At 40.4% G+C, this 24,244-nt stretch overlaps 1 protein-coding gene across 2 annotated transcripts in view; it reads left to right on the top strand.

The window, feature by feature from the left end:
* itprid2 (ITPR interacting domain containing 2) overlaps positions 1–24,244 on the top strand; it is a 69,412-nt gene that overhangs the window by 13,028 nt on the left and 32,140 nt on the right. For both annotated transcript variants that reach the window (XM_033613226.2, XM_033613235.2), the window contains exons 2-10: positions 2,536–2,667; positions 4,278–4,442; positions 6,188–6,230; positions 9,174–9,223; positions 9,475–9,528; positions 17,040–17,079; positions 17,168–17,263; positions 21,252–21,399; positions 22,636–22,696. In XM_033613226.2, coding sequence (XP_033469117.2) covers positions 2,625–2,667; positions 4,278–4,442; positions 6,188–6,230; positions 9,174–9,223; positions 9,475–9,528; positions 17,040–17,079; positions 17,168–17,263; positions 21,252–21,399; positions 22,636–22,696 — 700 coding nt within the window. In that variant the 5' untranslated portion in view covers positions 2,536–2,624. The remainder of the gene's footprint in view (positions 1–2,535; positions 2,668–4,277; positions 4,443–6,187; positions 6,231–9,173; positions 9,224–9,474; positions 9,529–17,039; positions 17,080–17,167; positions 17,264–21,251; positions 21,400–22,635; positions 22,697–24,244) is intronic.

The raw sequence follows: 24,244 nt of genomic DNA on the forward strand, positions 1-24,244 counted from the left end.
AATTAAATGTGGACTAAAAAGTACAGTATTTCCCTTTGAAATGTAGTGGAAGTATAATCTGGCATATAAATGAAATACTCAAGTTAAAATACAAGCATGCCAAATTTGTACTTAAATACGTACTTTCAAAAAATTATTTAGTAACTTTCTGCCAGTGTTTTTTTCTCAGTGTCCATTCCTCACTGTTTGTCTTGCCTTGCCTGGGTTTGATTTTTTTGGACAACAGAGCTCAGCACTGGATTTTATTTTGGCTGTTCCTGTGCGTGTGTGTGTGTTTGTGATCTCAGTTGGTCTCAGTGTGGGTAACTTGGTCATTAATAATAAAGACCTCTTCTCATCTCACCACAAAACATCTTCGCTCTGTTTCATCTCTCGAGGTTGGAACACACTACTATTTATTTAGAGCTCATTTAAAGTAATTAATTATTAGTGGTTAGCTTTGTTAGCTTTTACTGATGTTTTTATTGTGCCAGAGTGATTTATGTATTTTGTATCTTGTCTGTGGCTTGTTATGTCTGTGTATTGCATGCTTTTACTATGTATGTTTCAATTAGTGCCAAATAATGCAACACAATGTTTTGTTTGGTGGTTATCTCCCATTTTATTGCTTTGCATGTCATGTATCATGTGCTTCAGTGATGCATATGTAGTTTTAGCCTAATTATATACTGTTGGTGCTATTTCAGTCATTTAAATTATATACAGTACAGGCCAAAAGTTTGGACACACCTTTTCATTCAATGCGGTTTCTTTATTTTCATGACTATTTACATTGTAGATTCTCACTGAAGGCATCAAAACTATGAATGAACACATGTGGAGTTATGTACTTAACAAAAAAAGGTGAAATAACTGAAAACATGTTTTATATTCTAGTTTCTTCAAAATAGCCACCCTTTGCTCTGATTACTGCTTTGCACACTCTTGGCATTCTCTCCATGAGCTTCAAGAGGTAGTCACCTGAAATGGTTTTCCAACAGTCTTGAAGGAGTTCCCAGAGGTGTTTAGCACTTGTTGGCCCCTTTGCCTTCACTCTGCGGTCCAGCTCACCCCAAACCATCTGGATTGGGTTCAGGTCCGGTGACTGTGGAGGCCAGGTCATCTGCCGCAGCACTCCATCACTCTCCTTCTTGGTCAAATAGCCCTTACACAGCCTGGAGATGTGTTTGGGGTCATTGTCCTGTTGAAAAATAAATGATCGTCCAACTAAACGCAAACCGGATGGGATGGCATGTCGCTGCAGGATGCTGTGGTAGCCATGCTGGTTCAGTGTGCCTTCAATTTTGAATAAATCCCCAACAGTGTCACCAGCAAAACACCCCCACACCATCACACCTCCTCCTCCATGCTTCACAGTGGGAACCAGGCATGTGGAATCCATCCGTTCACCTTTTCTGCGTCTCACAAAGACACGGCGGTTGGAACCAAAGATCTCAAATTTGGACTCATCAGACCAAAGCACAGATTTCCACTGGTCTAATGTCCATTTCTTGTGTTTCTTGGCCCAAACAAATCTCTTCTGCTTGTTGCCTCTCCTTAGCAGTGGTTTCCTAGCAGCTATTTGACCATGAAGGCCTGATTGGCGCAGTCTCCTCTTAACAGTTGTTCTAGAGATGGGTCTGCTGCTAGAACTCTGTGTGGCATTCATCTGGTCTCTGATCTGAGCTGCTGTTAACTTGCGATTTCTGAGGCTGGTGACTTGGATGAACTTATCCTCAGAAGCAGAGGTGACTCTTGGTCTTCCTTTCCTGGGTCGGTCCTCATGTGTGCCAGTTTCGTTGTAGCGCTTGATGGTTTTTGCGACTCCACTTGGGGACACATTTAAAGTTTTTGCAATTTTCCAGACTGACTGACCTTCATTTCTTAAAGTAATGATGGCCACTCGTTTTTCTTTAGTTAGCTGATTGGTTCTTGCCATAATATGAATTTTAACAGTTGTCCAATAGGGCTGTCGGCTGTGTATTAACCTGACTTCTGCACAACACAACTGATGGTCCCAACCCCATTGATAAAGCAAGAAATTCCACTAATTAACCCTGATAAGGCACACCTGTGAAGTGGAAACCATTTCAGGTGACTACCTCTTGAAGCTCATGGAGAGAATGCCAAGAGTGTGCAAAGCAGTAATCAGAGCAAAGGGTGGCTATTTTGAAGAAACTAGAATATAAAACATGTTTTCAGTTATTTCACCTTTTTTTGTTAAGTACATAACTCCACATGTGTTCATTCATAGTTTTGATGCCTTCAGTGAGAATCTACAATGTAAATAGTCATGAAAATAAAGAAAACGCATTGAATGAGAAGGTGTGTCCAAACTTTTGGCCTGTACTGTATATACATATATTTAGTCTATATTTGTGTGTGACTTTGTAACATCTGCCTAAGAACTACAGATGAAAAATGACCATTTGACCTACTCTGCCACATTTACAGCAATATTTATTAATGTGCACAGTTACTGTTAAATAACCCAATGAATAAATAAATAAATAAATAAATAAGTGAGATGAATTCTTTTTTTCTCTCCATCTCTAGGTGTGTTACCTGTTACTGATGTTGCTGTAGAGTCGTCAGTCGCCTCTGACTGACTGACTGACCCTGACCAGACACACAGACAGGCAGATATGAAGAGTGGATCACAGGGAATGGACGCCAGCACTGCTCCAGGTGGGTCATCTTACTTCAACAGTGGAAATCATTAGCCAAAAGTAGTGGACATAAGTAAAGAATAAACATTTGAAATACTGGATGAAAATATGGATTAACAGCTTAAAATTAGCTAAAAATAACAAACAGTTGAAATACAGTAGTTAGCTAAAAGTAATGGATAAAAAGTTGGAATAGTTTGCTAAAAGTAACGTATAAACAGTTGGAATAGTTAGCTAAAAGTAATAGATAAAGAGTTGAAATAGTTGGCTAAAAGTAATGGATAAAGAGTTGAAATAGTTAGCTAAAGGTAACAGATTAACAGTTGGAATAGTTTGCTACAGGTAATGGATAAACAGTTGGTATAGTTAGCTAAAAGTAATAGATTAACAGTTGGAATAGTTAGCTAAAGTAATGGATAAATAGTTGGAATAGTTAGCTAAAAGTAATGGATAGACAGTTGAAATAGTTAGCTAAAGTAATGGATAAAGTGTTGGAATAGTTAGCTAAAGTAATGGATAAACAGTTGGAATAGTTAGCTAAAAGTAACGGATAGACAGTTGAAATAGTTAGCTAAAAATAATGGATAAAGTGTTGGAATAATTAGCTAAAAGTAATGGATAAAGTGTTGGAATAGTTAGCTAAAAGTAAGGGATAAACAGTTGGAATAGTTAGCTAAAAATAACGGATAAGCAGTTGAAATAGTTAGCTAAAAGTAACGGATAGACAGTTGAAATAGTTAGCTAAAAGTAATGGATAAAGTGTTGGAATAGTTAGCTAAAGGTAACAGATTAACAATTGGAATAGTTAGCTAAAAATAACGGATAAGCAGTTGAAATAGTTAGCTAAAGTAACGGATAAACACTTGGAATAGTTAGCTAAAATTAACAGATAAACAGTTGGAATAGTTAGCTAAAAGTAACGGATAGACAGTTGTAACAGTTAAATAAAAATTAACAGATAAGCAATCAGAATAGTTAGCTAAAAGTAAAGGATAAATAGTTGGAATAGTTAGCCTAAAGTAACAGATGAACATTAAGGTAAAAGTAACAAAGAAATGACTGAAAGATCCAGCATCTGACACCAGTGCTAGCAGTATGAATGCAACTGGACCAATCAACCAAAAATGAACAGTTAAATTGTATAAAAAAATATTGTACATGTTTGTAGTGTTACTTTATTTGGAACATGACAGGTGGTACAAATGAAAGGGTACTTGAGCTTATCTGATCAGGATGAAGGGGAACAGGAACATTGTGAATTGTTTGGTGGCACAAATTCAAATGTCACAGTTTCTCAAAGTTGAACAGCAGGTGACAGATTTATTTTTTCACAGTTAGTCTTAAAATAAATTGGAATTCAATGTGATATTACATTGTCATTAATTCTGGGCCCTCTGTCATGTCTTTATTGTCCCTTATCAAAGTGGTCATTGAAAAGAACAGTTAGGTGACCTATACATACAGGGCAGGACCGGTGCGTGTGACCAGCAAGCTCGACTCACCTGCTGTGTGTGTTTGTATTCAGTCAGTTGTAGTTTCTGTCTGTCAGGTTGAATACCTACCAAACCTGATTGATAGCTTCATAGTAGTCAGGGTTTCTAACAGAATTGTTTGTTGATTGATCCTCAGATCCCAGAGTGCAGTCAGACTGCAGCTTAGCGTGTCTGCGACGTCGGGCCTGGGCCCAGAGCAGAGACTCCATCTGGCAAGAATCAGAAGCAGAGAGCCTTGACTCCCAGGGGCCCCAACAGAGCCAGAGGGACGGGGGAGAGCAGAGACCCTCAGAGGATCCAGGTTAGACTGAGCTAACCAATGTTGTAACTGGGGATTTTGGACTGGGGAATCTTGCTAACCGTTTCCTTAATAAGAATAAAATTTCGGATTAACTCTTTATTTCAAACCCCTATATGCCAAAGTCAGAGCTAAATATGGCCCATTATCACACCATTTTATCTCATTACAGTTATGTCAGTATCACGGTGTATGGTGGCTAATAAGCAACAAGAAATAGGACAGAAAGGTAGATAGTAGGCTTACATGAGATAACTTAGAAACAGTGTCTCCATTATAGTAAGCACTGACAAGTTTATGATTTGTTTATTTGTCACAGTAGAAAACAAATATTGGCAAATATATTGTTTTTTTAAACTGTTAAATATTGATATTGGTATGGCTTCAAAAACCCAGCTCTCATGCTGAAGTGTGTTAAGCTGCAGTACCCCTAATGTCCACTAGATACTACTCTAAAAAAACATGGACTGCGTTGAAGTGAATGGGGGGGGGGGGGAACAAAATCACTTATTTTTTCTATACTGTAAGAAGATATTTAATATATATTTTTATGTAACTGTTACGTCACAATATTTGTCGGGTTTCCATCCAAATGTTGTGCAAATTTTAACAAACTTTTCAGTAATTTGGCTGAAGAAATGCACATTTATGTGCTTTTACATCAACTACTCTGATGCGAATATTGGGAGTTGATTTATCAAGATAAGCATTAGGGCGCAACAAGATGACAAAATTAAAAGAATGCCAGTTAAACCTCAAACAAAACAATGGATTTATTACAACAGAGAGAACACTGGACAGTTGAAGCAGAGAGTCTTAAACTGCAGCTTTGAGCTCTTGAAAGAGTTCTGGTTAAAGCCCTGTGTGCACACATAAGAATGTTAAAAGCCATTCAGAGAGGACGAAGAGCTTGCAGCGGCCTGTGTTATGATGATATGACAAAATTGTATCCAACTTTGTTCTAAAAAGAAATTTAAATAAAAAACTGTCATACTGTTAACTAACAGTAAATGGGTCTATATATCATGCATTGAGATATAGCCCCAAAATATCGTGATATAATTTTCAGGACATATTGCCCGGCCCTAAACACACTAAACTAACATGGTGAATACAGTAAACATTATACCTGCTAAACATCAACATGTTTGTATTGTCACTATGAGCATGTTAGCATGATGATGTTAGCATTTAGCTCAAAGTACAGCTGTGCCTAAGCTCATCCTCACAGAGCCACTGGTAAGGCTGCAGACTCTTAGTCTTGTTTAAACATGCACAATCCTCTCACGTCACTGAGACCATTTCTTTCTTAAATATAAACTACTTTTGGATATTTGGACTTTGATAATCAATTAATTAAGTCATTCACTAAGCAAAAATATCAAACATTCACTGGTTCCAGCTTTTCAAAAACAATTATAGACGTCACACTGGGTTCCTGGAAACTTCATCGGCCATTTTTCACTAAATAACTAATTTCAAAAATAATGGATATATTAAATGTTAATAAAAATTATGAATAGCTAGTGCTACAGCAGTGTGAGCAGGAACTGAGTGTGGCCCATTTATGTGTAAACTGTGGTGGAATTGCAGCCTGTTGGCACACTGACTATAATCAGCTGAGATGTTGAGTTACATCCTGATGTCTAGCACCACTGTAATACTTTTTATAGTGTGTCGTAACAACTGTTGCACACCACATCTGCTGGCTTATTGCGTTAACACGCTCATCTGTCTCTCTCTGTCAGGGCAAGTTCCTAACAAGATCACCAGCTGGCTGATTGACTGCAGGTACAGTAACCATACACCACCTGATTAAAGGAACACAGCAATGTTTTTCAATGTCCTGTTTTAGCCTGTTTGCTACATGTCATATATGAGATTTCAGATCACTTGATAACTTAAGATAAAGCTGACATAAGCTGAGTGCAGCCAGTTGCTGTAAGTTGATTTTCTGAGAGGTGAACTGAAATCAGTGACTATCTATAAGCAGTAAAATCAATCATAAAATTGATAGAGGATTAGAAAGTGATCAATATTAATGTACAGTAAACAGACTTGAAAATTGAAATGACAGGGTCCTTAAAATTCCGAATGATTGGTTGAGTGGCTCACTGGTTTCCTTGCTGACTGGTTTATTGATATGTTGTCCCGGTGTCTGGAGGTGCATGTGTGTGTTTAGTAGCGACGTTATCAGCTGCTGACGTAGGACGGACACACAGCCTACGCCTAGACATACAACACACAGAACACACACATACAAAGGCCGCAGACCAACGCCCAGAGATAGGGGACACAGAGCAGTTCATGCGAAAGAAAGAAGGAAAGAAGGAAAGAAAGATGCAGGAAGAAGCCGACAGAAGACGGAAAGAAAGGAGAGTAAACAGAGGAGGGGTTTCTCCCTGCTAAGTCAACACGGTGTCACACTCACACAGACAGAACTTTCGCTGCTGTCACTCACAACCCTGTGGCTGTACAGTGCTCTTATGTGTCCTCTGGCACGTCACCGTAGTAACATGACCAGCACAGTTAGAATCACAGGTTGCTATAGCAACAGCCACAGGCAGGGGCTTGAGGCCAACATGGCTGCCGGAGGAAAATGGGAGGATTACCAAATACTGCGGCTGCGCACTGTTACACAACCGTGTGTGTGTGTGTGTGTGTGTGTGTGTGTGTGTGTGTGTGTGTGAGAGCGTGTGAGAGTGTGTTAAATGGTGGCATGAAGTTTGTCCCATTGATAAGAGTGGCAGGTTGTATAACAGCTCAGTGTTCCCAGCGTCCGGCTGCAGACAGCAGCTCAGATCCGCTAGCTCACTGCTAGCGTCAACTTGCCTGGTCTGTCAGCCAGTTAGCCTGGGACAACTAGTCTGGTCAGTAGAACACACCTGGGACTGGTACCAACAAACAGGATTTAGCCTGGGATGTTTAGTCTAGCCTGGTCAGGAGTGGACTACCAGGAGTAGCCTGGTCTGACAAGGAGTTATTCTGGATAGTTAGCCTTTGCCTGACAGGCAGTCAGCCTGTATTAATTAGCCTTAGCCCAATAGACAGTCAGCTTGCGTTACCTAGCCTTAGCTTGACAGGTAGTAAATCTTTGGTACTTAACCTTAGCCCAATGGACAGTTAGCCTGTGTTGCTCAGCCTTAGCCCGACAGGTAGTTACCCTGTGTTACTTAGCCTTAGCTTGACAGGCAGTTAACTTGCGTTACTGAGCCTTGGCTTGACAGGCAGTTAACTTGCGTTACTGAGCCTTGGCTTGACAGGCAGTTAACTTGTGTTACTGAGCCTTGGCTTGACAGGCAGTTAACTTGCGTTACTGAGCCTTGGCTTGACAGGCAGTTAACTTGCGTTACTGAGCCTTGGCTTGACAGGCAGTTAACTTGAGGGACCTAGCCTTGGCCCAACAGAAAATTAGTCTATGTTACTTAGCCTTAACCTGACAGGCATTTAGCCTGCATTACTCAGCCTTAACCCAACAAGCAGTTAGCCCTAGTTACTTAGCCTTAGCCCAACAGACAGTTAGCCTGCGTAACTTAGACTTAGTCTGACAGGCAGTTAGTTAGCCTGTGTAACTTAGCCTCAGCCCGAAAGGCAGTTAGTTAGCCTGTGTAACTTAGTCTCAACCTGACAGGCAGTTAGGCTGTGTTACTTAGCCTTAGCCTGACAGGCAGTTGGGTAGCCTGCGTAACTTAGTCTCAGCCTAAAAGGCAGTTAGTGAGCCTGCGTAACTTAGTCTCAGCCTGACAGGCTGTTGGGCTGCGTTACTTAGCTGTAGCCCAAAAGACAGTTGGCCTGCGTTACTTCAGCCTGAGTTAGTTAGACTGGGTAACTTAGCCTCAGCCGGACGAGCGGTTAGACTGCTTTACGTAGCCTTAGCGAGACAGACCATTAGTCTGCATCACGTAGCCTTAGCCCATCATGCACTTAGTGTGTAACTTAGCCTAAGCCTGACGAGCGGTTAGACTGCTTTACTTAGCCTTAGCACGACAGGCCATTAGTCTGCATCACTTAGCCTTAGCCCGACATGCAGTTAGTACGCCTGCGTAACTTAGCCTCAGCCTAATGGGCTGTTAGCCTGTGTTACTTAGACTTAGCCTGTGTTGCTTGGCCTTAGCCTGGCAGGCATTTAGTTTTAATGTTGGTATAATCGATCTTAGTCTGACTGGTAGTTAGCCTGGGATTGTTACCCTTCAACTGACAGACACCTAACATTGGCATAGTTAGCCTTGGCCTGACTAGATTGGGACTGTTCTATTTAGCCTTACAGGAGATTAGCCTGGAATAGTTATCTTAAGACATCCTAGGAGGTGTAATGGTATCCTTAGCCATATCATGTTCTGTGGTAATCTGAGAAACTTTACCTTAGCCTGACAGGCAGTTAGGGCTCTTCTAGACTGTCGAAAGGTTATTGGACGAAGCGGATCAAATCTTGATGGTGAAACAAGTCATACTGTGGGGTTTGTGCCACTCACAGATGTTTCTTTCTCAATGTAAGCCTATGGGAAAAAGACTTTTTAGGACCAGTGACATCATGTGACAAACCCAGAGTTGTAGTTACACGCTTTGGCCACTGTGTCAAATTGGCTTCAAAGTCTGGGGTACCTCCTGGGGGCCTGGTCGGCTTGAGATAATTACCCTCAGTTAGTCTAGTATTTGTAGCCTGGTTTGTTGTTAGCAAACCTAGCCTGGTAAGGACAATATATAACTCTCTCTGTCTCTATGTCTCTTGTCCAGGACTCCCCTCGGAGCCTCTCTAGATGATCAGACTGCTTCTCCCAGCAAAGGTAATCCAGGTTTTCTGTCTGTCTGTTTTTTTATACATTGTGAGGACCCCAACCTGTAAGGACACTTTCAAGGGACGTAGATTAAACTCTTGCAACCAGCCATCACAACTTGTTTTAAAAGTTAGGATTTGTTTTTTGTTCGCTAGCAGTTCAGAATCGGTAAAGAAATGTCTCTTACCCTAAGTATCCATGGATATGTTACCGAAGGATTTCATAACTACTTTGTGTACTCTGTGTGTGTGTGAGAACAGGAGTGCTGAAGAACGGCTGCAGCTTTGAAGATGACCTTTCACTGGGAGCTGAAGGTCAGTCCTGAGAATAACTCACAATACAAACAAGATTACAAATCTCTGCTCATTGTTAACAGTTTCCCCCCATGTTCTGCTAATTCGACTCCAACATAAGGAACACTTTGACATTTGGTAAATCATGTCCTCCATCTAACCTATGGTCAGATAGGAAGATGGATAAGGGTAGAGCTTTCCCTCAAACACTGATGATTTGAATTAGTAGTAAAAAAAAAAAGCTCAGATTTGGAGGGCAACGGGTTTTAATACTTATTTCTATGCCAACAATCCCTGTGGTAGCCATTTCAACATACCAAAGTTCCTAGGCCACTTAGTTTGTAGGGTGTCTCGGTTTTGACTCGTGTTTTTGTTCCTTTTCTGGAGATCCACAGTACTCACATGAGGCAGGGGAAATGTATAACAAGGTTTATTGAAATAAAAAAAAAAAAACGTCATCCGCAATCTCCTACTGTCATGCACACTAAACTGCCTTATGGCATTAGTGCATATATTGACAGTAGTTTTTATCAGACAGGAACAGTGAGTAGACATACTGAGTGTGATTAAGAACAAGTTTGTAGTCACTGTTCATTGTTAATGCGGTTCAACAATGGGCTCCATGTTTTCAAGAGCAGGGGCCAGTGTCAAACATAGACTAAGAAAGCTAAACAGTTAAAAGGATATTTTATTGTAAAAAATTTACTGAGGTTAAAGGTTAAAGGTTTAGTGTTATTGTCATTATACAATACAGGATTGCACAATGGAATGCATATATCATAAGAATACATGCATATACATAATAAAGCAATAAAAAAGAACAAAGTAGCACTAAGGGAAAAAATAAAAAGGAAAACTACACTACCACTTTATTAGGTACACCTCATCAACTTCTTGCTAACGCAAATAACTAATCAGCCAATCATGTGGCAGCAACTCAGTGCATTTAGGCATGTAGACATGGTCAAGACGACCTGCTGAAGCTCAAACTGAGCATTAGAATGTGGAAGAAAGGTGATTTCAGTGACTTTGAACGTGGCATGGTTGTTCGTGCCAGAAACTGCTGATCTACTGGGATTTTCACACACAACCATCTCTAGGATTTACAGAGGATGGTCTGAAAAAGAGAGAGAGAGAAATGGTAGGGTCGGAAATTGGTGTAAACAACATGAAAGCATGGATCCATCCTGCCTTGTATCAACGGTTCAGGCTGCTGCTGGTGGTGTAATGGTGTGGGGGAGATTTTCTTAGTACCAGCTGAGCATGGTTTAAACACCACAGCCTACCTGAGTATTGTTGCTGACCGTGTCCATCCCTTTATGACCACAGTGTACCCATCTTCTGATGGCTACTTCCAGCAGGATAACGCACCATGTCACAAAGCTCAAATCATCTCAAACTGGTTTCTTGAACATGAGGATGAGTTCACTGTACTCCAGTGGCCTCCACAGTCACCAGATCTCAATCCAATAGAGCACCTTTGGAACGTGGTGTAACGGGAGATTCACATCATGGACGTGCAGCCAACAAATCTGCAGCAACTGTGTGATGCTATCATGTCAATATGGACCAAAATCTCTGAGGAATGTTTCCAGCACCTTGTTTAATCTATGACACCAAGAATTAAGGCAGTTCAAAAGGGGGTCCAACGTGGCACTAGAAAGGTGTACCTAATAAAGTGGCTAGACCGTAGTTCATAGTGGGAATAAGAGAAATGATATGGTTAAAAGAAGACCAGAAGAAGAATATTTTTCTGGTCTCACAAAGAGCTTATGAAGAAAAAACTAATAACAAGCATCATTAGTATTATAAGACTCTTTGTGTGTTGTGCAAAAATTCCTTTGATATAATGAGAAACAGCTCGATCATGTGTGTAAATGAAGACATCTGTCAAACACAACAGTGTCTGTAAAATCAACAGAACCTGGTGTGAAACACAGCGATACACCGCTCCATCCTCATTCCTGTCTTGTTTCTTCATGAGGAGAAAAGTCAACAATCACAGAGGTGTGGAAACACACTGCATGCATGACTTACTGTCTTCTGAATGTGAGTCTGTGTGTGTTTTCATTATTTGTCTGAACTGCTGTGAATACATCAGTAATGGCTCTGATAGTGAAAGGGTTTATGTGTTACTGAGATAACAATAGACTGTAATGGCTTATTGTTAAAGCACTGAATGCTGGCATGTAGGTATGCTCTGTATGTGTGTGTGTGTGTGTGTGTGTGTGTGTGTGTGTGGGCCGAGGGTCAGCTTGCTTGTAGAATTTGGGACTGAATAGATGCTAATGAGTCGATGCTGAGAGGCCACAGGTTGTATAGATTTGATCAGAGACACCTTGTTCAGGAACAGCAGCCAGTTGTCTAACAATATACAGTGTGAGTTTCCTTCATTCAATTTCATACACAGTAAAAAGAAATTAGACAACAGCAGCCGCTCTTTTGCTGTCCCTCAAATCATTTCAGCATTGATAATTGTTTAACTAGTAATTCCGCCTTTCTGTAGTAATGTCTGACCGGTTCTCCAGCTTAGTTTCCTGAACCTGGGTGAAATTTTTAGTCAGTAAATTCCTTGCTACCGTTGAAAAACCTCGCCCATGTTCTTAGGAATAGTTTGCAAAGTGCTGCGCGACCTCAACATTTTTCTGTCAAGTGCAATCACTGCTGGAAGGCTTTGTTATGCTGTATGTGCTGGGGTTATTATTCATGCATGACACAATAATAATAATAATAATGATATCAAACTAAAGAATAGTGTCGAGGTAATTAGAGTGACTTTAAACTTACAACTTCTCCTCAGTTAGTGCCACTAAGACTGAGTGTGAGTTTCTAAATATTCCTGCTGCCTCCGAATATTGCGTCCTCTTTTATCTTCACTCATTACAATCATAGAAATAAACTAAATAGAAAGCACATTGAACTGTTTGCTGAGGTCATTAGTACAAAGGAAAGTGGTGATTGTTGTCAGCTGTTACGGTGCCACATTTACGCCTCGTTTCCACTTATGTTTATGTACGAAGACAAGGCAACTGAAGGTCAATTCATTCCTATGGGAATCTCTGTGATATCTGCCTGTGAAACTCCTCCCCTCAGTACTATTTTGGTCTGGAACTTGCCTCTAGTACATTAAAAAAATTGAACTTTTGTGGTGGATTTCGGAGAGACCGTATGACAGTGTGCTAGTTATGCTAACAGGCTGCTAACTGGCTAACCGGCTATTTTCCTCAATTCAGTTACCTGTGTTGTCAAGTGAGTTTATTTGATTGAAAAGAACTTGATTATCCAAATTTAACACATTGTGTGTCTGAGTAGTAGTAGTGTTCTACAAAAATATGTTTATCCATTATATACAGTCAGATCGTCATTATGACTCATTCAGCCATTCATACATCTGTTTAATGAAATATTTCACAAAACAATCCAAGTTTCTCTTTTTTTTTTTTTTTTTTTTAATCAAACTATGGCTAACGTTAGTTTAATTGACTTGTAAGCTCATTATAAAAAACACTATACAAACTCAGAAACTAAATAAAACTCACCAAATCCATCTTAATTAGTGTTGTTAGTCATCTAGGTAGTTAGTCCACTGTTAGAACAATCATCAGCTCTGGTTTGGCCGAAATGAACCCTTAATTCACAGAGGTAGATCTGAAAATGCGCTGCACACTGTTTATTCCAGCTGCCTCTCTCTTTGCCTCTCAGCTGTCCACTCAGCTCTCCCTTGTTTTTTGGAGGCAGCTACAGTACGTCAAAAGACATGCAGTTAATGGCAACAAAATAAAAAAGGAAATTACAGTTACAGTAATATTTGAAAGTAACGGCAAGCCTATTTGAAAACAGACTACAACAAAGCTTGTTTGGTCGTTACTGCAAAACCTCGCCTCAGTGAGTTTGAAACTGTTCATTTTATTTATTTATTTAACCTTTATTTAACCAGGAAGTCCCATTGAGACTGAAAATCTCTTTTATAAGAGAGACCTGGCCGAGGTAGCAGCCACTTAAAACACAAATATAATACAAAAATCCACAATAAAACAACAACTATTCAAACATAGTGGCCTCTCAAGAAACACACACATGTCTCCGTTACCACATTCTTTATGATGCCCTTAAATTCATCAATGGATTTAAGGGTTTCTAATTTTCTTTTTGAAGATTGTTCCATGTCCAAGGTGCAGAGTAGGAGAATGCAGTTTCCCCCAGATCTGTTAAAACCCGGGGAACATTAAAAAGCAACCACTTAGAGGAGCGTAGCTGGCAACTACCAGAGCTGACACACAGCAGGGTGCAGAGGTTGGCTGGGAGTTTGCCCAATAATGCTTTATAGATAAAAATATACCAGTGAAGTCATCTGTGAGGAAGAATGCAGTGATGAGTAAGTGACTCATGGTAGTGATGTGTGGTATACTGAATCAAGGCTACGTAAAATGGAGGAGGTTGCATGCATATACAATATGTCACCATAATCAATCACAGACAGAAAACTTGCCGCTGGTCAGTTTGTTTATACGGATGTTTATATGGAAGTTAGCCCGATACAGCTGTTGCAATAGTAATGGTACACAGAAAAAAGGCTGCCACTCTGGCTATCCTGCCACGTGATTTGAATGTCTGTATTATGACTACAACATTTGAAGACTTGCAACCTTTCTCCATTTGAGTCTTTATGTGGATGTGACATTGGGATGAAAAGATAATGGTATCACTTTTAGATTAGGGTGAAGTATTTGTTGAAACCTCATTAGCTGAGTAGACTCTCTGCTTCTTGTCATCAGCCTAAATCTCACCTCACATCGTCATGTCCTGACAGTAAGTGCCTTAATCATGTTGACATGTGTCAGAAGGCCTCAATGGTGCAGAAGACTCATGACATGTCATGTATGAACAGATCTTAGTGGGCTGTAATGATGTCAAACATTGTCAGAACAGGAGGATGGGAGGGGATTAAAGTGTCACTGTGTGAATGGGATGGAAGTAAATTAGTTCATTAAAGGATTCAGGCTGAATGAGGTGCAAGTGAATCAGTGAATTAGTGTCTGAAGGCAAGTGGTGTTCACGTCTGGCTCTTTTAAACCAGGAGAAAGCACTGCGGATTCAAAGAAAGAGAAAGAAATTCAGCTGAAATTAAGTGGAAAAGAGCGTGAGACGCTGTGAGACAGGCAGCGGCAGGGCAACAGGTCCTAACAGGTTCTTATACAGTGCAAAAGATAACAACAGTCACACCTGCAGCTGGAGATGACTTTCATTTCTCTGACAGAATGAAAGTGAACCTGTTTCAGCGTTATTTATAAAGTCAGAGCTGCAGCAGATTTAACCTTTAAAACTCTTAGTACGTTTTTAAATAGAGGGTTCTTGATTTCAGAGCGAGGTGGACCAAAGCAGCTTCTCATTTATTAGCTGATGACTGTTGACTACGCTCACTGAAATGAAAACTGTCACTGGCAGTATTTATTTGTTAAAGCTAGCTAGTAGTGAAGCTTACATTAGCTCTGTGAGTTGGTTTAAAAAGCCGTCTCTGGCTCGTCCTTGGCAATATATTGATATGTACTGAGACTGTGATATGAGGCTAGATATCATCTTAGATTTTAGGTACTGTAACTGTTGTCTTTGCCTGATTTTCCAGGCTGAATTGCAGCAAAATTATGTAACTTTCTGAACTTGCCAGACTGTTCTAGCTGTGCTATTATTTGCACTCACCCACTTAGTCATTATATCCACATTACTGATGATTATTTAGCAAAAATCTCATTGTGTAAACATATTGTGAAAGAACCAGTAGTCAACCCTACACTATAGTAGCAATATTGATGTAGAGATATTTGGTCAAAAATATCGTGACACTGGATTTTCTCCATATCATCCGGCCCTGTCTCTGCTTGACCTTTTTTTAATTACCGTAAAACTTCAATTAATAGCCTGGGCTATTATTTGCTTAAGCCTATATTTGGGACAGGACTTTCATTCCTTTCACACCAAACTGTCAAGGAAAGATTGGGAAATATGGTCAAATTGTTTATATAAACCAGTCTGAATATTACTTGTTAAAAGTTCGGCTTCAGATAATATGTCAGTGATGAATCATCCATTTGATCTAGCTCCAACAGACAGCGCATCAGAGACAGAGATGAGTCACAGCACTCGAGGATTACAGCACCCAGCATACCGACACAACACCACTTTATCCTGTTAAAACAATCCTCACAACTTGGATTCATTTTTTATAAAAAAACATTTTTGATTCTTTTGATCTGAGGATCCTTACTGACTAAAGAAATATGAATAACTTATAGAGTAATTGAGAAAAGGACACATAATTTGAGGTAGCAAACAACCCGGTTTTAAACATCCAAAGAACTTCTATAAAAAAATTAACTGCTTGGCAACCAGACCAGGCATCTAATTGAGACAGACTTTTAACTGTCAAAATGTGTAGCCACACCGTGCTAGTAAAAGAGACTAGGCTTTTAATTGTTAAGTTTCAGTTGATTGATTTTAAAACAAAAATCTTGTGAAAGAGTCTAAAATATGCACCTGGATACACACATATTATGCTTGAAGACTGAAGTTAGTGCTTCAAGATTGAAGTATAGTTCCTCAGTTGATGATAGGCTGTATGGAGAAAACATGTAAATAAAGAAACAGTATTGCTTTAGTGTTGCAGAGAGCAGCTAGTTTGTCATAATATTGTAAGTATGATCAGGACGAATATGAGCTCAGACTCTTATTGTGTTCCAACGTAACCCTGTTGGATGCTTAGCTATCACACTTGTTTATATTTTCAAACAGTATGTTCCACGTTTAACGTTACAAGAGAAAAGACTTTAACGATGAGGACTAATCAATGTAACGCTGTCTCTGGTAACATCAGATGGCATCGCATGGGTGTAAACATTCCAAAATCTGTCCTGCAGAGCCGCTAATGTTAATCTAACCTCTGACAGCATCCTGAAACGTCCTCCACACAGAGAGGAAGAACCACACAGTGGATATGCTAGTTGTGAATGGAGCTTTTTAATGTAATCTGCAACCCCACAGACTAATGTAGTTTGTTTATGACATGCCAGGTTGTTAGGTAGCAAGCTAGTCAGCCAGACATGCTAAAGATGACAGCTTATGTCAGAGAAGATAAACTGTTCTTTTCTCTCTTACTGTAGTAACGTGCACTACTTCAAGGTGTGGAGAAATCCACAGCTTGACAGATCTGGCATGCCAAGTTACGGTTGCTAAGATAGATTTGACAGTCACTGTCTGGGGGAGGGGTTTATTGAAAAGTCAGTAAATTCTCAGGAAGCTGCTGGATGAACAACAAAAGAAATTTCAAGACCAGCTTGAGCACTGGGGGAATTCTGTTATTTGTATGTTTATTTTCTTTACTTTTTCCTGACTTGTATTTCTCAATCAATCAGAAAAAAATATCAAAAGATTCATATAAAATAATAAAAATAACGGATGTGCTGCCTTCCTTTCTGATTAACAGAATGTTGTTTTTATTGATATATGAGTATTCTAAATCTTCTTGTTTTCCTCTGCAGCCAACCATCTTCAGTCCAGTAACAATAAAACTGAATCCTGGTGAGTTGACTTTTATCTTATTCCCCACATTCAGTTATTAAACTCTGTGTATGTGTGTTAATGCTTCTGTTTGTATGTCAATGTGTAGTTTTGGTCTTGCGGCGGATCAGAAGAGGAGTCAGTTTAAAGAGAGAGGAAGAAGTATGAACTCCACAGGATCAGGGAAAAGCAGCACTGTGTCCAGGTAAGTTCACTTCATCGGCCGTCAGTCAGACTCATGGAGGGTTCTGCAGGAAGTAATGCAGGTAGAGCGGGGCAGAGACACAGAGGGCTGTTATTAAATTTCAAACCAATTAAATGACACCGCAGAGAACTCGAGGTGCTGTTTTTGAGACCCAGGAATTTAGAGCAGAGGTTACTAACCAGGGGGTCCCAAGATAAAATCTGATGTGACACAACATGATTAAAGAAAATAAAAATAATGCTTAAGTTTCAGAAAATAACCATTATAGACTGGATCCTTTCCACCTCATATGGTCCCAAAAAATCCACAAAATTATACACAATAAATACTGTCTTCCCTTAAAGTTAGAATCTGTAACATTTTCGTGAAACCCCCGATTTTAAAATGTTACATAACTTTTTTCCAGCAATATCCACTCTACCCCTCTTTAAAGTTGTTTTATTGTTAGTGGCGGAGTCTGCCATCCCCACGAGGGATTCACAGGAAACACTGCAGCATGAAATTCAGCATTACTGTTTGTAATTTTATATCACTGATATCAGCCTCACTGTTTGTTGTTCACTGTCAGAGCGATATTAAGTTACTGCTCATGCTAACATAACATTTCCTCTTGTCGCTGCTTCTCATTGAAAGTTTAAACTAGCAAAACACAAGGTAGCTTTTATCGTGAAACCGTAAAATGCTATGTATATGTATTTAAATATCAACATCGGTATGGGCCTCCAAAGTCCAGTATTTGTCAGGCTATGCTCGGACATTGCTTCATTTTTAGTGGTCAAAAGCAAAAAGCATTGGGAACCAGTAATTTAAGACTGTGTAAGAAGTATTTGAAGATGTAAAGACATTCACACAGTTGATTTAATAAACCATTGTGGTTAGTTTCTGGCCAAAAGGTTGTATTTTCTGCCACTCTCCCACTTATGTTACCTACAACAGTGAAGACATGAACCAGACTTTTCTCAGAGCTCCTCCCAGTGAAATTTGAGTGGTTTGAATTAGAGACGCTCCAATGCCATTTTTGCTTTCCTGATACTGATACCTGAACTGAATCGGCCAATACTGAGTGCCGATCCGATACCTTTTATTAAGAAAAAGAGTAATAGTTCTATAATACCAACCCTGAAACTAAAGCATTGTAAACTGTGCCTGTTGTCTTTTACTGGTGGTCCATTGTAAAATGCAACCAATATAGCTGACTAAATCATGTGGTATCAGATCAATGCGTGGACTGGCGTACTTGCTGATGCCCAGTCCAGCACTATAGGCAGTAACAGAGGCATTTCACACACTAGTATAGGTATTGGAGCAACTCTAGTTAGAATAAGAACAGCTCACAGTGTCACTGCTCTGTTAGAAACTTGGAGGGTTAAACTTTTAGAGATCTTGAAGCAGGTGTGGTCAAAAAACTATTTTAAATGTATGTTCATGTCTGAGGTGTATCACCAGTACATTTGTGTTTGGAGGATTCATTGTCAAACTGAGTGTCTGGGATGGAAAGTCTTACAGAAGGCTGATTTATTGGAGGTGGTGGGTAAGCGGGGCAAGGTGATGAGGTAAGAGTGGGGGCTGATGGTGCCAGGGTTGGGCGTCGTTCCAGAAATTGAAGGGGGAATGGTGGACTGTGTGTGTAAAGGTTCATAAGGGGATATGCATCATGGGTGATCTATCCATGTTGTTGATACAAGGTTTGAGAACCTCCTGGGTTGTGGTCAGTGTGACAGAGTTTTGCAGCAGGTTGAAAGATTTTTCAGATTTCTGAGTGTGTCAGGAAGAAAAGCAATTAATTTGTTGAGAGCACTGATGTATGCAAACACCTCAGAGCCTCATAATTAAATGATAGGTTCACATTTTAAGATAGCAATAATGATGTGCCTGTACTGACAATGAAGTTGTTATTGCTTGCTGTCGAATTTGACGAATTTGTATTATTTTTAGCCATTAAAAGCTCATAAACAGGACATTTCTGAGATCCATATAAACTCCTTTTTCCCCTCTAACTTAAACCTGTTAAGCATTTACTATGTTTTCTTGTCGACCAATAAGCCTACAGTTGGTAACTTTTATAAAAACAACTTTCTGTCATACTTACTGAAATGGTCACTAGATCCACACTGTAGTGCATGAAACAGATATTCTGTGAAAAACAAATTATGTTACTCCTCCTGGCCTTACTACATGTGAACGAAAGCAACCAATCAGAGCCGAGGAGTCTCTAAAGCAGCTGTCAGTCATATCAAAAACTGCTTGTGAAGTGTCAAACTAGGTAGCACTCATCAAATATGAATCAAGGATCTGTCACTGCATTGCATATTTCTTGCCTCAGATACATATTATAGTGTACAGTTTAGCTGAAAAAGAGAATGTTTGCTTTGGCTGGCGGGCAGTACTTCATTTGGATCCACTGTTTTCAACATGGCGGCCAGGTCACAAATACTCTCATTTTACTGCTTAACAGTAAAATTTGTTTCTAGGACAATTGAGATGACAAATAGACAATGCAGTGACAGACTCTTGAGTCATATTTGATCAGTGCAGCCTAGTTTGACAGTTTGTCTGCAGCTCGCGAACAGTGATTGACATGATTGAAGCTGTGTTAGGGGCCGTATACATGACCCTTCTTTAGCAATGTGGAAAATGCAAGGTCGGGTACTCTGTGCTACTCTTGTGCCTTTTTTGCTCTAGCGTTCAAGAGCATGTTGGCAGGTTGTGTCTGAGATTGCAAAGCAACCTTAATGAGCATTAAGGTGCCTGTTAATGACGCTGTCGGCAAAGCAGTAATGATTGTGCTAAGTGGCTAATGGGCATGTAGCTACTTCCATGTTTCAGATGATACGTCATGTTTGTAGTCGACCAATGAAGATGAGTTTACATATCACCTTGGGTTCGTCCTTCACCTTCTCAAAATGATCCCACACTTTGGATTTCCTGCCCGACATGTTATTAACTAGCCTGTGGAATAACTGCAGGTACCAGCCCTGGAAATTAGGGGCTGTACACGTGCCACGTCTTTACTGCCTGGACAATGTGAGGTCGTGCACTAGGCGCTACTATTGTGTGCTTTTTTTTGCCCGCTTTCAAGAGCATGGTGGCAGGTTGCATCTGAGGTTACCTTAAAAAGCACCGTATCATAGCCTATTTATCTGAAATCCTGAGTGCAGAGCTGACGGTGTCGCTCTGGCGTTTGAGCATGCCTGAAAACAATGAATTTGAGGGCACCAAAAAAGCAGCATGTGTTAGGCGCCTTAGGGGCCCCAGGGGCTCTGATTGGTTGTTTTTGTTCACATGTGGATTCTTGCAAATGCCATCAGAAGCACCATCATGAGGAGGAACATGATTTTTTTCCACAGACTGTCTCATGCACTACTGTCTGGATACAGTGAAAGTTTCATTAAATATGACCAAAAAGTAATTTTTATAAACTTTACTTAGTGAAGCTTTGAACAGGCAATTTTTATAAATGACTAGCATTTATTAATAATACCATAATTAGCAGAAATGTCTGTGTGGTCTTTCTGAAAGCTGCTGCAAAATGAGCTCTAACTGGGTCATTTTGTGCCTCAACAATCACAAACAACTTTTGTGGGTTCTTGAAGGGGCTGATCATCTGCTGCTGGTCCGGTTTTCTCTGGTCTTTACTTCCTCTAGGTGGGGCTGTTGAGGAGCAGGGAAGGGGCGGAGCATTGTTGCATTCTCCAGGGCGGCTGCGCCATCACACTTATTAACTGCCCTACTAACTAAATAATTAACTATCTCACTAACAGACTAACCCACTGTCATAAAGCTATGCGTGCAAAGTACTAACTGGCTGTCTGTGTTCTCGTAGTTTTTCAGAGGTGTTGGAGCAGTCAGACGAGCACCCAGAGGAGACCTTCCTTAACCTGCGGTTAGGCTGACTAAACTAACCAGCAGACTAACTCACCAGCTAACTGACTAAGTGACTGACTTACAGACTGACTTACTGACTGTATGCCTGTGTGTGTGTCCACAGTGTGTCAGAGCTGCTGGATCTGTACGAGGAGGATCCAGAGGAAATCCTCTTAAATCTTGGTTTTGGTCGAGAAGAACCCGACCTAGCCTCAAAGGTTCCTGCCAGGTTCTTCAACAACTCCTCCATAGCACGAGGCATTGACATCAAGGTACTGACGACAGCAGCAACAAAATCTAAGTGAAAACATATGTGGCTTGTTTTCAAAGACAAACTACACATCAGCACATTAACATACTCCTTCACAACCTCACAGTCCTGTCTACTTCAACTAATTGGACTAAATATAATCCAAGAAGACCTCATAATGATGATAGGAAAAATTCAGTCAATAGGATTGAATCCTCTGGGAACCATGACCATAAGTGGAGCTGTAGAGATATTTTACTAGATAAGTGAAAACTTTGATATGCAGGTGGCATTACAGGAAAAGTCGGGATAATGAAAGTCATTTGGATTCATCCTCTTGGGACGAATGCAGGATTTATATGTCTGCATCGATTTGACACAGTACCTACGGCATAGGCTCTGCATTTACGTAGATCCTATGCTGTAGCCTGACGTGAACCTCCCCAAAAATGTAACTACAGGTCGTGGCAACGCAGACCTCCTGTCTATTTTTGTAAGCTGAAACCATTTCCCTCAGTGGAAACAAAGCTTTTATTTACTTTAATTTCAAGAGTTAAGAAACAAGAAATTGTGAAGACAATAAAGCCTCCACAAAATAGCATTTTAAGAGGATGAACAGAGGAAATCTCCGCTTGTTGCTAGGCTAATTTATACAATGTAAAATGCCATGGGCTTGTGCTAAAAACATTAGCATGTTGTATTTGTGGAGAAAATGTGTCCAATAAAAGACAAGTGCTTTGTCTGTGAATGCTGCAAGTTATAGTGAAGCTGATTTGTGTACTTGTGTACATGTTCAATGTGTGTTTTAGGTGCGTTTTGAATCAACCAACTAAAGCACTTAAAACCCTGCTTCCGACTAGTGTTTTGGAAGTGTAACTGCAGAGTGACACAAACACACCACCGCACAAGTATAAATGCTCACGGTGGTGTAGGCCACGTGTGTAGGCTCTGCATAGCGCTGATGCATAAGTATAAATCCTGCTAATGAATGTCTGTACAAAACTTCCATTCAATAGTTGTTTGGATATTTTAGTTTAAACTAAAGTGGTGAACTGCTGCTAGAATTGCTTAACAACACCAAACTCCCAAAAAATCTGTCCATTTATTTTGATGATTTGTGGGGAAAGCCTCACTTTTGGTCATTTTACCCATGACAACACACCAGATTAACTTTTTTGGAGTCTGCTGCCTGCCTTACACCATTAATTACTGATACTGTTTTATAATGATATCATTTCCTGCTGTGGTCCACCTGCAGGTATACCTGGGAGCTCAGCTACAGCGCATGGAAGTGGAGAACCCCAACTACGCCCTGACTAGTATGTACCTCTCCACGCTGTCCCCAGTTCTCCTGCATCTGTTGTGGTGTTTATGGCTGTACTCTGCTCTCTACATCCTCAGCAGTGTGTTCGACTGTAGTCAGTTTCAGAGGGGCAACAACACCCGAACACCTCAGTGCTGCAGATCGAGGGTTAATATGTCAGTGATGAGGAACTCAGGGGTTCATGTCCTGAAACTGTAGACAGAGGAAGTGAAGCTCAAAGACTTTGTGTGTGTGTCCTGTTCCCAGTATTATTATGGTGTTTTATGGGGTCCTTTGGCTCTTTAGCTGTTCTGCCAAGTGCCTGGACAGCACCGCTAGCACGGACAAAGATCTGTTTGTCCCAGACACACACACACACACTGCACACATACACACAGACCTGCTCCGCTAACATTCTGGCCTCTTTTTGTTTTCAAACTCGTGTTTGCATGAAGGTACTGGCTCCCTAATTGAACACACACACACGGCTGATTCTCCTCTCCTTGACAGTTTAACTGTCTTGGTGCTGTTTAAAAGAAAAAAGCTAAACCAAAGATCCTCTGTGTGTGAGAAGATGAATCACTACAGGGCTGAAAGCACTCAAATTCTGCAGACATTTGATTTTACACTTTGATGGCTGTTTGGCCAGTTTGAAACTCATCACTTTTCCCAGTTTGTTTGATGAGACAATTATTGAGTGTCCTTAAGCCGAGCGGTCTCAACATTTTCACTTCAACGTGGTAAAAATAGGTTTCGACTAGAGTTTGTGTCTCAGTGTGTGGATTTTTTTATGTTGTTCAGTGCAGCAGATTTATGTTCTTGCCACTATGCACCAGCACTAGGTTGCACCAGCTCCGTGTACATGAGGGCATAAATTCAACACTAGAGGCTTTGTAACTATGAGTGATTTCTTAACTAAATCACCTACTAGTTCCTCTTTTCGATAGTCTTGGCTTGGCTCGGCTTGGCACAGCAGGGATTTGCATTTCCACTACAACAGGGCTACCTTCTTCAAGGTGTGTCTTAAACTGATGACACCTTGTCTTGAGTGATGATGTTTGAAAGCAGAGCCGCCTGTTATTTTTGCTGCAGGCATTTTTCCATCACAGAGCAGGGCATGTGTGACATTTTACGATATAGATTGACCCTAGGAGCATACAGTCAAGTCCATAATTATTTGGACAGTGATACAGTTGTTGTCATTTTGGCTCTGTACACCACCACAATGGGTTTTAAATGAAACAATGAATACCTGCTTAAAGTGCAGATTCTCAGCTTTCATTTAAGGCTTTTTTCAAAAATGTAGTATGAACCGTGTAGGAATTACAACCATTTCTTCACACAGTCCCCCGACTTTAAGGGCTCATAAGTATTTGGACAAACTAACATAATCATCAATTAAACAGTCAGTTTTAATACTTGGTTGCAAATCCTTTACAGTCAATGACTGCCTGAAGTGTTGGACACATAGGCATCATCAGATGCTGGGTTTCTTCCCTGGTGATGCTCTGCCAGCCCTTTACTGCAGCCGTCTGCACTTCCTGCTTGTGTTTTGGGTGTTTTG

The sequence above is a fragment of the Epinephelus lanceolatus genome, chromosome 14 (assembly GCF_041903045.1).
Source record: "Epinephelus lanceolatus isolate andai-2023 chromosome 14, ASM4190304v1, whole genome shotgun sequence".
Lineage (NCBI taxonomy): Eukaryota > Metazoa > Chordata > Actinopteri > Perciformes > Serranidae > Epinephelus > Epinephelus lanceolatus.